Source organism: Mastacembelus armatus, chromosome 7 (assembly GCF_900324485.2).
Source record: "Mastacembelus armatus chromosome 7, fMasArm1.2, whole genome shotgun sequence".
NCBI lineage: Eukaryota > Metazoa > Chordata > Actinopteri > Synbranchiformes > Mastacembelidae > Mastacembelus > Mastacembelus armatus.
The window spans coordinates 15980539-15995371 of record NC_046639.1 but is presented as its reverse complement, the minus strand read 5'-3'; the positions used below and the strand labels follow the sequence as shown (position 1 = coordinate 15995371).

Sequence of the window (14833 nt, the reverse complement as noted above, 5' to 3'; positions counted from 1 at the left end):
GCATCAACGCCACGATTGATCTGGGAGCTCTCATTGGCTGCCTGCCAACCCTCTAAATCTCCTTACCCCCGAGAAACCACCAGTGTCCCAGTTTTTCTCAGTTTCTACAGTCACATAAAATTTACTGGTTTTAGCTTGAGAGAAGTGTAGTTTGGTAGAGAAAGTAGAAAATGAGAAAAGTTGCCTCATTTGGATTTTATAAGATGGCTTTACTTTTGTTTCACTGTTCCTTTCATTAAGTGTTAACCTTTTTCTCACATTTTTGTAAAGAATGTAACATTAAGTCTTACTGATCTTTATGAGCTCTTTCACAGTAGCATAAATCCAATCGAAGTCCTGGCCGTATTGTCGTTTGAGCTACTTTTATTTTTATTTGATTAGTAATGATTTTTAATTGTTGGCTGCAAATCTAAGGGGCGAAGCCTATAAATGCTTTAATTGCCTTTTCCCTATGTCTTAGAGGAGTTAGCGGCAAGATGCAGTACATTGTGGGGGTTTTATGGCTCAGGGTGTAGTCTGATTGCTGGCTTCCTTTCCCAGAAGCCTTGTTGGTATGAGGCAGACGCTCTGGCGCAATACATACATACTCACTCCCTTCTTCACTTCCACATTCCAAATCATTTGATAGTTTCCACATTATCCTTTATTCGGCATATGTGCATTCTTCTTCCAAGCTGCTAAACGCTTTTAATGTGCAGAAGAAGTGACAGAGGTATTGAGAAACCAGGAATAGGAGTGAAAAAAAATGATGTAAGGCAAGATGTTGTCAGAAGAAATAAAAGTGAATAAACAACTTCTCTTGGAGCAAGAAATTAACAAAACAAACATGTACATACAAATTTATAGTTCAAAACACAACATTACTATAAAGATTTCCTTACTTGAACATGTGTTTACATTAACTTCTGTGTTTGCTTCTGATGATGATGACTAGGCATTACAGGCTTTGCCAACACTCCTTGACAGCCAGGCTGTTAATATTTCTTTTCCACACCTAGCAACTTCCTCTGTCTTTTAACTAACTGTTATATTAGTTAATATATTATGTAGAAGATTATTATAACACTACCTCCACATCCTTCCTTCCTACAATTAACAGTTGGAGCTTGTTAAGTAGTGACTCTCTCAGAGACAAACAGTCTAGGAGGTGGGCCAGAGGGACGGCTGTTTTGTCTCGAGAGGCGGACACAGATCACTTCAGCAAAAGCCCCTTGACATTGACCTGGTCTCCGATGGGGCCCTTGTGACCCCAACCCCACCCCTCACTTGGGCTGGACCACCACCACCTCTCCTAACCCTCTGAAGCACTGCTTTTATATCAGCTCCCCTCCTCCTTATGCTCCTCTTCCTTACCCCCTCCTCCATCTCTCCCTTTAGCCTTGGTCCCCGCAGAGCATCCTTTCATGTGTTTGAAGTGTAGGGCACAGAAAATAAGTGTGTGTGCGTGAAAGAGGCGGGGGTGAGGAGGAACTCTGTGTGCATATGTGTGTGAATGTGTAGTTGCAAGGTGTTGTTTGAGAGGCTCTCTCTGGACCTGATGGGCAAAAAAAGAGTTGGGAAGGGAGTGCTGAAATTGGGGGTGGAGGTGGAGGAGTGGCAGGGTTAAAGAAATGGCCAGGAGGGCTTTCCATTCCTCTTCATATGATGAAAGGAGAGTGAGAGGGAGAAAAGAAAAAGAGAGGTGGGGGTAGAAATCCAGATGAAAGTAAAAGGAGGAGTGGGATGGAAGAGGTGTTCATCTGTTTTGTCTCCTGTAGTTTAGTCTGATTTGAAACATGAGGATGTACACAACATCTCTTCATCATCCCAAAAAAACTAGAAAACTGCAGCATATGTTTGGTTAAAGTACAGACTTTCCTTGCGACAAACATACTACAAATTTCCTGCTGGCCAAGCCTGTGATGTTGGCTGAATATCTTTTCCTGAAAAGATACTTAATTTTCTAGTTCATGGCGTGCTTTAGTGGATGGATGTTGGCTTTTGTGTACCTGCCAGTCCACCAAATCCATCAGGAGGTTGGCCAAGCTGTATCAGCGCAGCGCTCCTCTGCGTTCTCATGCTGAGGAAAACCCAGCTTAACTGAGGCGATTTAGGCCCAACTCCAGGAATGATGGCAGGGAGAAAAATGGGATGGCACAAAAGAAGGATAAGCAGGATGGGTAAACTGGGACCTCCCAAAATAACTCATGCAAAGGAAGAGATGTGTGTGTTTGTGGGCCCTCAATTAGGATTCTAATTTGTAGTCGGAGGAACTCTCCCCTTGTGTTCCAGCAGTGGCAATATGAAGTGTCTTAGAGGGGGAAATTCTGCATCTGTGTGAGAGTACCTACTCACACACACTCAGGTAGAGCCTGAGGTGACCTCATTCCTCTCAATTCAGATGAAAGAGAATTAGAGAGTTGGGGGAGTTATAGCTATATGGACTCAACATTGGACTTGGACTTTACAAGCAAAGAATAAATAAAACGAAGAGAAACCATCAACATAAATTTAGAATTCCCAGTTTTATTCAGCTTCTGGGTGGGTTTAAGGATACACTACACCAATTTCACATATCACACTAATTGTGATGGCTACCACTGATACACCTGTGTTTTATTTAGACAAAATATCACTGCTTTTAGATGAAAATATATATATATTTTTTTTTTTTAAAAAGACAAAGTAACTATTGGGACTTAGGTGTGGGATCTAGTTTCTCTCTGACTCTGACTAAGGTTTGAAGCCAAAAGTTAAGCGCTCTTCCTTCATTGTGGTTTGACTCAATATAGTCAGGATGTCTCAAGCTCTGCTGTGCTGATTTTGACCATTCTTTTTAAAATTTGTCTCTTGAAAGTCCCCGGACTTTATGGAAGTACAACACTAAATCGCTGGGGTGCCCCTTTAGCTGAGCAAGTCAGACACAGTAATTGGTGAGGTGGGATTGTGACCACAGTAAATTCATAGAGGTCAACTCTTCCACCCGGTTACCCCTGCACCATGTATGCAAGCACAACATACTGTGTGTGTGTGTGTGTGTGTGTGTGTGTGTGTGCATGCACTCTGGGCTCCAGTTCTCTCTGATCCTTTGCTTATCTCTCACAACCCCCTCCGTACGAACACACACACACCCACCCTTGTCTGCCGCCAGCCAAGTCCCCTGTGGCCTGGCGCAGCAAACAGATCGATACACCGGAGCTAGGCCGCATTAATATCTGTCGCTTCACCCCCCCTCCCACCCCCGCCTCGGCGCCCGCTCAACTACTTCAGCACACAGACACACACCACACACACAGAGCACGCACACGCCAGCACCTAAATCACACAGACACACACGCAAACACACATCACACCCGCACTGGCGGCGGAAATGGCCCCTAGCTCCCGAGGGATCTGTCTAATTAAAAAAGAGGGGAGGGGGGGAGGAGGCGGATAAGAGCAGAGAGAGAGGATAGATAGATTGAGGCAGAGAGAGAGGGAGGAGACAAAGAGGGAGGAGAGAGAGAGAGAGAGAGAGAGCAGGAAGGATTTTTCTCTCATTAGAAGCCATGTCTCCTGGTGTGGCCTGGCCTGGCTGATAATGATGAGGCCTCTTCTCCTACGAGGGCGAGAGAGAACTAGGGTTGCCTGGAGAGGGAGCGAGAGAGAGGGGATGAGTGAAGAAAGATGAAATGAGGCGAGTGGTAGAGGGCAGAAGGAGGGGAGAAGAGGGCAGGCAGCGATAGAGGGAGAAGGTGTGATGATGGTGGAGGAAGTGAGGAGGGGTGAAAATGCTCTGCGCCCAATGTGTGAAGTTGCTTTTTGCTCGCTCATACAAAAACATGTTATTTGTTTTGAAAACATTATCACACACACCATAATTTTTCATGGGATCTTTCTAGCCTTTTCATTTTTACTCTTCTACTTTATTTCCTCACATTTGCTTGAAATTGGTCAGCTCCATTCCAAAGCATGACAGATGGATTCGAACGCAATTTGCTAATTTCATACACCTCTGCCAAAAAGTCGTTTATCTTTGTTCTGTGTGTGCGCATTTACTTGCTCATGTGTCTCTATGTGTATATGGATGTAACATGAGGATTAGAAAACACATTTTATGCTGTATCTGTATGTTTCGAGTCAAGTCTATCTTCCTCTCCCTCCACTCTGATTCCCATTTCGCCCCATTTCCTCCATATTCAGAGATGCTGCGTGCTCGCCAGGAGGCGTTGGCTGCAGCAGTGAGGAATCCAGCGGCCTTAGAAGCTCACCTGCCCCCAGCGGGTAGCTCCTCTTCATCCAGTCAGAGACGCAAGCAGGGTCTGCCGCAGCACCGAGATGCACATTACGCCGACAGGTGAGAAACACGCGGACACACAGGCTCCCTTGATGCTCAGTCTCTGTGTCAGCGCTGCCAGAGCACAGTTAAGATTATTGAAGCATCCCTGCCCTGCATGCAATACCACCATTAGTCATCATTAATAAAGCCAAAAACCACATCTCCACATGCATATATACTGCGTTAAAGGCCCCAGGTGATGTGACCACATGTAAATGCAGAAACCAGAACAAAAAATGGTGTTGGCGAAAGAGTTTGGAGTTAATCACTTGCCAGTGTGCAATCACTTTGCCGGTGTTTATCACTGCACCACTGGACCATTTTTTCAATTCGTCCACCAATTCCAAGCATTATCAGCTAGATCTCAGCCCATTTTGGCTGTTTCGGTGTACTGCAATGTACAGTAGTGTGTGTATGTGTGATAGAGAATTACGTGCATCTCGACATACATGGCTAAACTAAGGATCCAATAACCTCTTGGCTACCACTGTGGAGCTGCACGCCTGCATCCCCAGCTCTTCCTCCCTCCCCTCCCCTCCACCCCAGCGCTGGCCCCTGCGCCTCCCAAACAAAGCCAGGGGCAGCGGGAGTGGGCGGGTAATTGCTTGTCGATTATTTATGTGGCGCGGGGAGAGGCGGGGGATCGATAATGGGCCGGCAGTGCAGCAGCAGGGGGGGAGAGTGTGTGTGTATGTGTGTGTGTTTGTGTGAATGTGAGGCGGAGGGGGATGGTGAGGGGTAGATATAAAGGTAGGTAGGGGATATAAAGCAGGAAACACAGCGGCCAGGCGCTGTGTGGTGCAGCTCTGGGAGGCTGTGGGGGTGTATATTGTGTTTGTTGCAGATGGGTGTGTTTGTTTGTTCCATTTTTTAAGCTGGCGGTCTGCATGTGTGCTCATCTATGTGGATTGAATTTGGGTTTGTTTGTGTGAATATGCCTGCTAATTTGGGTGTGTGTGAGCGATAGACAGAGAGAGGCCAGTGGTGCAGTGTGAATGAAGTCAGTGAGCCGCGGCTGTTCTCCGACAGCACACAGAGTAATTAGCCACACAGGACTGGGGAGAGTTAACTAGGCCTCACCTACCTTCGCTCCCTCCACCCATCCATCTCTACTCAGTCTGTCCACCTCTGCACCCCCCCAGTCTCCTCTTTAACCCTTTCACTCTCTATATGTCTTTAAAGTAATTAAAAAAGATGGGTTAGTGAAGAGAATATGAAGAAGTGCCATTTCCATCACTGTGCCAAAATTCAAATCAGAGATTGCAACTAGAAAGGACATAAGGCTATACAAAATCTATGCAATGTTACGCCCATCTTGCTCGTGCACATTCCCCCTAGGATTTGAAAATATACTTTTGGGCTGGGGCTGTTTTATGTTTTAGGTCCTTACTTCCTATAGAGGGGAAAGTTAATTCTGATGAATTAAGGGGGGGGGGGGCCCTCATGACAATGCCCCCATGTGTGGTACATAAAGAAATGGATTTCCCACTTTGGTGCGGGAAAACACGACTGGCCCTAGAGCCCTGACCCCATCCAATACTTCTGGGATAAAATGAATGTCAGACTAAATGCCAGACCTCGGTGTTGGACCTCACTAATGCTGTTGTGACTGAATGGGACCAATCCCTGCAGCCAGCTACAGTGTACAGGTGTTTATAAGACAAAATGTAACCTAAACAGAACAGGTAAAATATGAGAGCAGACAGTAATTAAGAAGAGACTTGAGATTTCAAAGTTGAGAAAAATAAAACCAAGATAATTGGTGAGCAAAAGAAAAAAAGAATAAAAAGCAGATCCTGAGCAAGCGAGTTAGAGAGGGAAGGTCTCCCCCTCTCTAACTCTTTCCATGGCTCACCTTTCCATCGACCCCTCATCATTGATTATGTGGGGCCCATTAGGGCCCATTGTTAAAAACAAATCATTAGGGCCGCTCAATGGGCTTAGAACCTGGCGCTCCATTTGTCTGGCCTTAAATGGCACTAAGCTCACCAAGCATCTGCAAGGCAAATAGGGAAGGATGGAGCAAAGAGAAAGGGGTAGAGAGAGGAAGGGGAAAACATGGGAGCTTAAAACAGAGAAGAGAGGGAAGAAGAAGAGAGGAGAGGACAAAGTGACGGGGAGAGAGCGATATGAACCAAAATAGGGAGTGAGGAGATGGAGAGAGTGTGAGATAAGGGGAGGGAGAGGAGGCGCGGAGGGAGCCTCATCCATTTTAATGAGCTTCCTGTGTAAATGTGTTCCTGCGGAGAGAGAGCCGAAGGCGGCGGCGCGGCGCTCCTAATCCCCCCCACGCTCCCGTCATTAAGGGCAGCCCTGTCACACACAGACACACACGCCCATACACACACTGCCTGGCTGCCTGGGCTGTTGCGGGACGGAACCGCTGTCGCCGCTCTGACAGGTCGTCACAGACCAGTGAATTCCCAAGGAGCCCCTGGCCTCACTGCAGGCAACGAGACAGTGAGGGAAGGGGCGTCCAGTCATACACATTTGCGTAATTGTGGGCCCACGTTTGCATTTGAGAATCTCTATTTTTAGTCCAACGCATGAACCAGGTGACTGTTTTTGCGTCTTTTTTCATAACATGTCAGTGGCTTACCAACAACAGCCACACACACATACACACAAAACCAGCCCTAAAGCAAAACGACTGTCTGCCACTCCTCCCTCAAAATTGCCTCCTATAAAAGAAGGAAGAGAGAGAGAGATAGAGAGAGGGAGTGTCAGACGCACACTCTTTCTCTCCTTCTCTCTCTCTGTGTTTGTCTGTCTCTCACTCCCCGTGATTAGGCCTAATTATGGTGGTGCAGACGCCTGGCAGCCCCGGCCATGCAGCTTTAATTGACCGTTATTCATCTGCGGTCTAACGCGGGGCAAGGCCAGGCGGTGAAAGGCGAGGGGAGAAAGAGGGAATATCAAAGTGGAGGGTGGTGCTGTGTTTAGCATGCGGGAGCCATGGCGTGAGGTCTGTGTGTGTGTGTGTGTGTGTGGGGGGGGGGGGGTTGATTTTGCGGGCGTCTCAGTGTATAACCTGGTGGAGCCGTGCGTTGCCAGACTAATTGCTGGCCTCCAGGGATTAGGCCAGGTGATTACACACCGGGCGGTGTAATTACATAAGCAGCGGCTCGCAGGGCTCCGGCTTGCGGCTCTGGGGTCACGCGCCGCAGCCCTCACCCAAGATTAATTGGAGCTGCCACTGGAGTGCGAGGCACCGCCGGAGAGAGCGGTTATACGATTAGCATTAACATTTCAGCGGCGGAGGCGATCGATGAATGGTTTTCACCCCCCCACCACCACCAACACACACACAAACACACACACACACGCTCTACCACCTTCTCAATGCTGCCCCCCTCCATCTCATCCTCCCTCTGTTATATGCATGCCTTCCCTCCACAGTTATTCCCTCTCTCCTTTGCCCTCACCATTTAGTGAGGCGGGAGACATGCAGGCGCTAGCTAATTTGAACACGGTTGCAAAACAATATTTGCGGTTGCATGTGTCCCAGTGTTGGTTTTGATTTTGTTTTCCTCAGCTTGTTTCTCATGTATACGCTTGTGCGCGCCAGCAGTCACCCACAGCTGAGCTCTGATTGGTGTGATAACAGCAGCAACAGCAGCTCAGGAGAGGAACCAAAGACTTGAGGAGGACGAAGAGTAGAGGTGTAGGTAGCAAGCTTCAGGGTGAACTCGGGAAAGGTCCTGGATACAGCTGTAGTTTGAGATCCTAACCTAAGAGCTTTTTTTTTTTTTTAAATCTGCCCTATCCTTCCACACAAGATGTGCACAAAGCTATGAGAAAAAGGAGGGATAAAACAAGTGACAAAAGGAAATACGAAGTGGAAGACAAGTGGCGGGTAGAGATGGGCCAAGATGGAGGGATGAACATGAAAAAAAAGTAGAGAAAAAGGCAACAGCAATTTTTTTTTTTTCACAGGGGCACAGAAAAGCAGAGATTGTAGTAAAGAAGAGAAAAAATATGGGTAACACAGGATAAGAGATGGAGAGAGAGAGAGAGAAAGGTGAGAGGCGCCTTTCCCCCTCAAGGAGGACAAAAGATGAAGCCAATAATGGAGAGGTCTTTTCAGAAGCAGAGGTTGGAGGACGCTCCATCTTTTCACCAGTTTCAATGCAGCGTACAGAGTGAGAGGGGAAGAGGGAGGGTAATGGAGACGGGTGAAAAAAAAAAAAGTAGAGAGGGGAGGGATGAGTGTTAATTAGAAGGTCCTTCAGCCCGTGGCCCCGGTCAAGACGCAGGGGCCGCTCCAGCTGTCGGAGCATGACACACTGGCATTGTGTATTCAGCCCCTCATTATGTGTGTGGGTCTGCAGTTGTGTGTGTTTCTGTGTCTGTGTGAGGTGGCAGGGGAAGGAAAGGCTGCAGTCCAGGGTACAGCAATGGCCAGCGGCGCTTGCTGCGGCGTGACAAGACTGATGAGGCACTGGGGCGCCATGGGTGCCTCTGGAGCTCCACTGATAAAAATACACCGCATACATTGCTGTGGCTGCGTGCACACATGCACAGAGAAAGGACTGAGAGCAGAGTATAACACAAAACCATTAAAACTCTTCATTTCATGTAGCTAATTACACATTATACATCCTCAACAATCCCTACTGAGTAAAAATATAACAAGTTGAATTAATTTTTTTTTTTTTTGTGTGTCTGCCCACAGAGACCTGTCCCACCCTCCACCCCTACTGTCCCCTCCAACTGCACCTCACATCGCCTTAGGACCTCACCTGCGGCCTCCTTTCCTGGGCATGCCCTCTGCTCTTTGCCAGGCCCCTGGTGAGTCATTGTTACTGCTGATATGGTGCACAGTGACAATAACAATTTTCCATTGTATTTTTTTTTCAATGGTGTGGTAGATATTATCATATTACCTTACAAATACTTCGCAGTAAACAGTTGAGGCATGTAGCATTGTGTTTTTGCTGACCATCTATTAAGTCACCAAACTCATATGTGTTTGTGTGTCTTTCAAACATTTGAAAACTTGTGTGCTGCTTGATGTCCCTGTCGCAGGTTATGGTTTCCTCCAGCCAGCTCAAGCTGAGATCTTTGCTCGCCAACAGGAGATGTTGAGGAAGCAGAATCTGGCCAGGTGTGTGTGTGTGTGTACGTGGTGCTGTTACATTATGCAATAGTACAGTTGCAATGATTACTATGTATAAACACAACCAGTGGGGAAGAAGTACTGAGATCCTTAGGTTAAAAGTATAAATATCACAGTGTAATAATAATGTTTTTCACTTAAGTAAAAATACAAAAGTATTTGCAGCCAAATATACTTGTATCAAAAGTAAAAGTACACATAGGAACATCACACATTGATGTATTACTGTGTTCTTCAATTTAATGTTAAAGAAAGTTTGGTGATGTGTTTATTATTGTGATGTGTGTCACAAAGAAACTTGAAGGTCAGAAATGTTTCAGAGAAGGTAAACTTGTGGTTTTGTTTTCATTACACAGCCAAGTAAGCAGTGTGGTACATGTGAAATACTGCACAAACATTTGGACTGTATGTTGAAGTTCCTGTGTGTTTCTCTGCCGCAGACTTGAGATGTCAGCAGAGCTGCTGAGACAGAAGGAGTTGGAAAATCTTCATCAGCGACAGCAGCAGCAACAGCAGCGTCTTCTGGGCTCTGACCCTCTGGGAGGTCTACCTACAGGCCTGCCCTCCGACCACCCAGCCCTGCGGAGCCTCCACGACATCCCAGAGGGCCATCCACTCCGCGATGAACTGGTCCGCCGCTCAAATGCAATGCTGGTGCTTCGTCATGGGGCTGCCACACCTCTTATGACTCTGAACCACCAGCAACAGCTACAGCCGGGGGTGTCTTCCACACTCAAAGACACCCAGGCACAGAGCTCTATGGCTGGGCCAGATGCTGATCCCAGGAAAGCCCCACGTAGGGGTCCCCAGGCGCAGCTCCGTACTGTGGATCACTCAAGAGGAAGGGGGGGCGATAGGGAGGTGCAGGAGGATGAGATGAAGGACTCTGACAGTGAGACAGAGATGTGTGAGGAGAGGCAGGAGGCCATCAGTGCCAAATCCAGCAGTAAACCCAGGGACAGGGAGAGAGACAGGGGAAAAGAGACTGGCAGCAAGGGAGTGTGCGACAGTGCCAAGGAGACTGGAGAGAGCTCAGGCAGGCTGAGTGCCCCTTGTAGCTCTGCAGGTACAGACTCACCCAGCCGCCACCTCTTCACCCCTGGACTGGGCAAGGCCGATGTCAAGTACCACCTGCCACCTGGGTTCATGCCACCACTACCTGCTCTGCATGCCCAGTCACTGCCCTTTGGATTCCCCTACGCCAGCCCTTACTTTCACACAGGTGAGAAACACACAAACAGACACAAACACAAGGCTGAAAACAGAAATGTGAAACACATTAATATCACACTGTGTGCGTGTCTCCAATGTGGAGACCCCTCACTGTTAGGGGCCCTGCCACTGACTCCAGTGTGACCTTTCTGCACACCAACAGTGGCACAGCCACGTTTGTGGCGTAGCGTGGCCATATGTGAGCACAATCAGAACACCCATACTTCCTGTAAACGCAAGAAAACTGTAATAAACCAACTTGCCACCATGAGCAGCTGAACGAATAAACTACTACTAGTTAACTGACCTGCCTGAATTTAAGTTATTTAAGTGTATGTTTCCTATTCAGACGAACCATGACTAAAGAATTTAGGCATTCTGCATCACTACAAACGTGCCAGATCCTCGAAGCAAGATCCTCAGTCTTAATAGCAGCTTTGTACCCAGTGTTTATATTGACACATCATTTTCATCCACTGCTGCTTTTTCAGCCTCTGTGGGAGGTCTTTTCATGGATGGGGAGGACTCAGCCACAGCAAACCCTGTGGAGGACATCAGCAAGTGGAGTGTGGAGGACGTGTGTGGCTTCATAAGCAGCCTGGCTGGATGTGCAGAATACACACAGGTGAGGACACGGGGCGAGGGAAGAGGGAGAGAGAGAGAGAGAGAAGGGGATGGAGGCCAGGGGCAGGCTGACTACTAACCACATAAGAAGAATACAGAGACTTGGATATAATTCATACTGCAACACTAGTGGAGTATTTTCAAGGGTATGTCATTATGCTCAGGTCGAAGCACTAAACAGTTTTTTCAGGTTTACTGTGAATATGCGTGGATGTCTGAATGGTCATGTTCATAATGCGTGAATTAGGGTGGGTCAGGGTGCATGTGGGTGTATGCATGCAGCCTGTGTGACAGAAATGTGTGTGTATGTGTGTAAAGCTGTATTCATATTCTAAAATCAGCCATCCAGCATTTGTGAGCTAATCTTAAGGTTTATGTAGTTTATATATATTTAAATAACATGAATTGATTTCTTTCCAACACAATTGCAATGTAAGGGATGTGGGACAAAATACTCGTGGGGTACGTCAGGAAACTAGAATTTCTACAGTTCTGCTGTCTGAGTCAGCGTAGTCGGGTGGGTTTCTTCTAATAATAGTCATCTCTTATTGGCTTCAGATAAACATTTAGCATTAGCATGGATTTTGTTCCTCGTTCCTTACACGTGTGAGAAATAGATTTATACAATCAGACAGAGGGGTAATGATTAGTGATCAGTAGGCACAGCAATAACCCTGCCGTTAAGAGGTCATGTTCTTTATTCTGTGTGATCCATTGGATCCTCACCTCCACACTGACAGTGCGGAATGATGATTTTGGAACCGAGCTAGTGTTTTGTAGGTCGCGTGGGGGTGAATGTGTAGGTTTGTGTGCCGAGTGTGTTTCTGTGTGTTCGTTGGGGCTGTGGCTGAATGAAGCGGCTGTGTCTCCGCCAGGTGTTTCGGGAGCAGGCCATTGACGGAGAGACATTACCGCTGCTCACTGAGGAGCACCTGCTCAACACCATGGGACTAAAGCTGGGGCCTGCGCTCAAGATCCGCTCACAGGTACACACACCCCAGACCTGTGTGTGTGTGTGTGTGTGTGTGAGTGAGAGAGTGATCAAGTACACTTGTGTGTGTGTCTGAATGTGTTTATGTCTATAGGCCCAAGACAAACTAGAGTAGAAGAGTCGATTCCCATAAAGTAGCCTGCCCCACAGAGTGCAGCCTCTCCTCTCTCTCTGAAACACAGTATCGAACATTAACCCAGCATGTGGTGTTGACAGGCTGCACTGAAAGTCACGTTCTTCCCTCATCTCTGCAGGTGGCGCGACGTGTTGGCAGGCTTTTCTACATGACCGGATTCCCGCTAGCCTTTCCATTTCCGCCCTCTGCTGCGCTGCGCCCCCCAGAACGGGATCGGGACCCCCTGACCGTGCCGTCTGACACCCCGCTGGCCCTATCTCTGTCCCTGCCGCACAGACCTACATCCACCAGCAGCAGCTCCTCACCCTACAGTGGCCCCACCCCAGGGTGCTCCTCCCCGAAGCAGGAAAATGGTAATAGCTCCACAGTGATGAGAAGGTATGAGGCAAAATCTCCTTCGTAGGGATGGATGGAGCTAACTAACTGGAGAGACAGGTGACAGCGGACGGAGGTGGTGGTATAACCTGAACCAGAGAGATTGACTCACAGGTTCTATTTACCAGATTCCCTGCACCTTGGGACCTTTACGCAGAAATTTATGGGAAAATATTGGACTGGAAAAATCAGACAACTGAACAACATATAAACTATATCCAGCAAACCAGTCAGCTTCTGAGTTCCTTTGCAGTGGTTGTAACTTTGCAGCATCCAAAGAAAATGGGTTGGAAGGGAGACACGTGAAGCGACAGAGAAACAGAGAAAGAGGAGGAGAAGGAGACAGCTGGTCACAGACAGCCTGCCAAAAAAAGAAGTGAAGCCCTGCCACAAATGCGACATTCTTGCAAGTCAGACAGTCAGACGCTAGCGGAAACTCTCCTTTCCTTCCTGGGCTGGAGGAAGCTCTGCTCGTCCACACTCTCTCATCTGTATCTCCCTGACTGCTCTCACCACAAGCCCTGCAGAACCCAGGAATTAAAGAAGAGACGCCGCCTCCTCCCTTCTCTCCTCTCTCCCTCCCCCTCGCCTGCTTCCTACGCCAAACAGCCGAGTGGAGCTCTGTGTCTTTTGAGGCTAAAGTTGAAGCATATGCTGAGCAGCACCAGACCTGACCTGCCCCTCTCATCACTGCTACTATGCATTCCACCGTCCCCGATACCAAAGATGACCGGATGCGTGGAATTGAAAACATGTTTCACAATGTGTCTGCTTCTTTTTGCATTAATGGGGAACACTAGGCTAGTGTCTCACATGCTGGACTCCATGGTGACACCGCTAGGACTGACATAGAAAACTTTTCCAATATGTTGGTGAACTAGCGAAGCCTCTATGGTGTGTACGGCTTACGTCACTGTACACTTTGTGTTGACTACTGTGGGAGGTAGGAAAAACATGCAAAATTGTACAAAATCATGCTCAAGATGAAAATATCCTGAAGGTTACATAGCTGGTACTTCTACTTTATGTTAAATGTAGTTGCACGAATAAGATTTTCTTTACTGAAAAATGTGACTTGCTGAACTTTGGTGGTACTTTGGTTCACTTTTTTTTTTTTTTTTTTTGTTCTGCCGTTTTTAAAAAGTGTAATATTAAGACGCCCCAATCTCAAATGCTACTCTGGCATATAAATGAGGAAAAAAAAATATTTATAGGACTTTTGATGTAGTAGATAAAGCGGATTATAATATGTATTATAATTAGCTCTTTAAAGATGGATTCCAAAGATACTTTTACTGGGTTGTCTCTTGGTTGCAGGGAAAAGAAAGGCACAAAGCTCTTAATGTGTAAGTTTTGAATTTGTTATGGAATTTTTTTTTAAGCCACACAAGCAATGAATTAAATGGTCTCTAGATGTCCCTTCAAATGTTTTGTCTTCATCCTATTTTTCTATTCACCACACAGGTGAAATAAATCCTAAAGAAATCCCTCTGCTATCTTTTTTTTTTTCATTTGTGTGCCTTTGACAACATATCTCCTCAGGTGCTCTGGTTCTTGTGTAAAAACATGCAGGAGGGAGTTATGTGTTCTCCTGATGCGTGCGTGTGTGAAGAGGTCGTCACCCATGGGGGCACAGTTCAGGTCAACAACAGCTGTCAGAGTGTGAGGTTCAGCCATAGGCCAGAGCCTCCTTGCCTCGGGGAATAAACCTGACCCCTCCCCTTACACCCACACACAGATCCAGGACCAGAACCAGGAAGAGCCCCCACTCACACTTACCTTCCTCCTTCAAAGAGTTTACACTGAAGCAGAACACCATACACTCTCTCCTGGGACTCTCCCCCACCCCCCCCACCCCCCCCCCCACACACCCACCCACCCCTCTTTCAGCTGGGCCTCTACACCAGAAGGTTCTGTACTCACTGAAAATGACTACATGGGAACTGTGATGACAAAAAGATCTCTAGTCAAATCTCCATTTGCAGCACTTAAGGCCCATCTCCCCTGTGCTGAACACCAGTGAATGCACATAAATGTTCACCCAACACAAAGGACAGCGTTACCTTCAGTGGTGAAAGC

The 14833-nt window shown here is 47.2% G+C and overlaps 1 protein-coding gene across 7 annotated transcripts in view; it reads left to right on the top strand.

Annotated features, from left to right (window-relative positions):
- Nucleotides 1-14240, top strand: part of samd11 (sterile alpha motif domain containing 11) — a 45157-nt gene extending 30917 nt beyond the window's left edge. For 6 of the 7 annotated variants that reach the window (XM_026333091.1, XM_026333092.1, XM_026333090.1 and 3 more), the window contains 7 exons: nucleotides 4162-4315; nucleotides 8973-9088; nucleotides 9326-9404; nucleotides 9857-10638; nucleotides 11120-11253; nucleotides 12128-12238; nucleotides 12498-14240. In XM_026333091.1, the coding sequence (XP_026188876.1) occupies nucleotides 4162-4315; nucleotides 8973-9088; nucleotides 9326-9404; nucleotides 9857-10638; nucleotides 11120-11253; nucleotides 12128-12238; nucleotides 12498-12782 (1661 nt within the window). In that variant the 3' untranslated portion in view covers nucleotides 12783-14240. The remainder of the gene's footprint in view (nucleotides 1-4161; nucleotides 4316-8972; nucleotides 9089-9325; nucleotides 9405-9856; nucleotides 10639-11119; nucleotides 11254-12127; nucleotides 12239-12497) is intronic. The other variant, XM_026333094.1, reaches the window with a different exon arrangement.
- The last annotated feature ends 593 nt before the right edge of the window (nucleotides 14241-14833 follow it).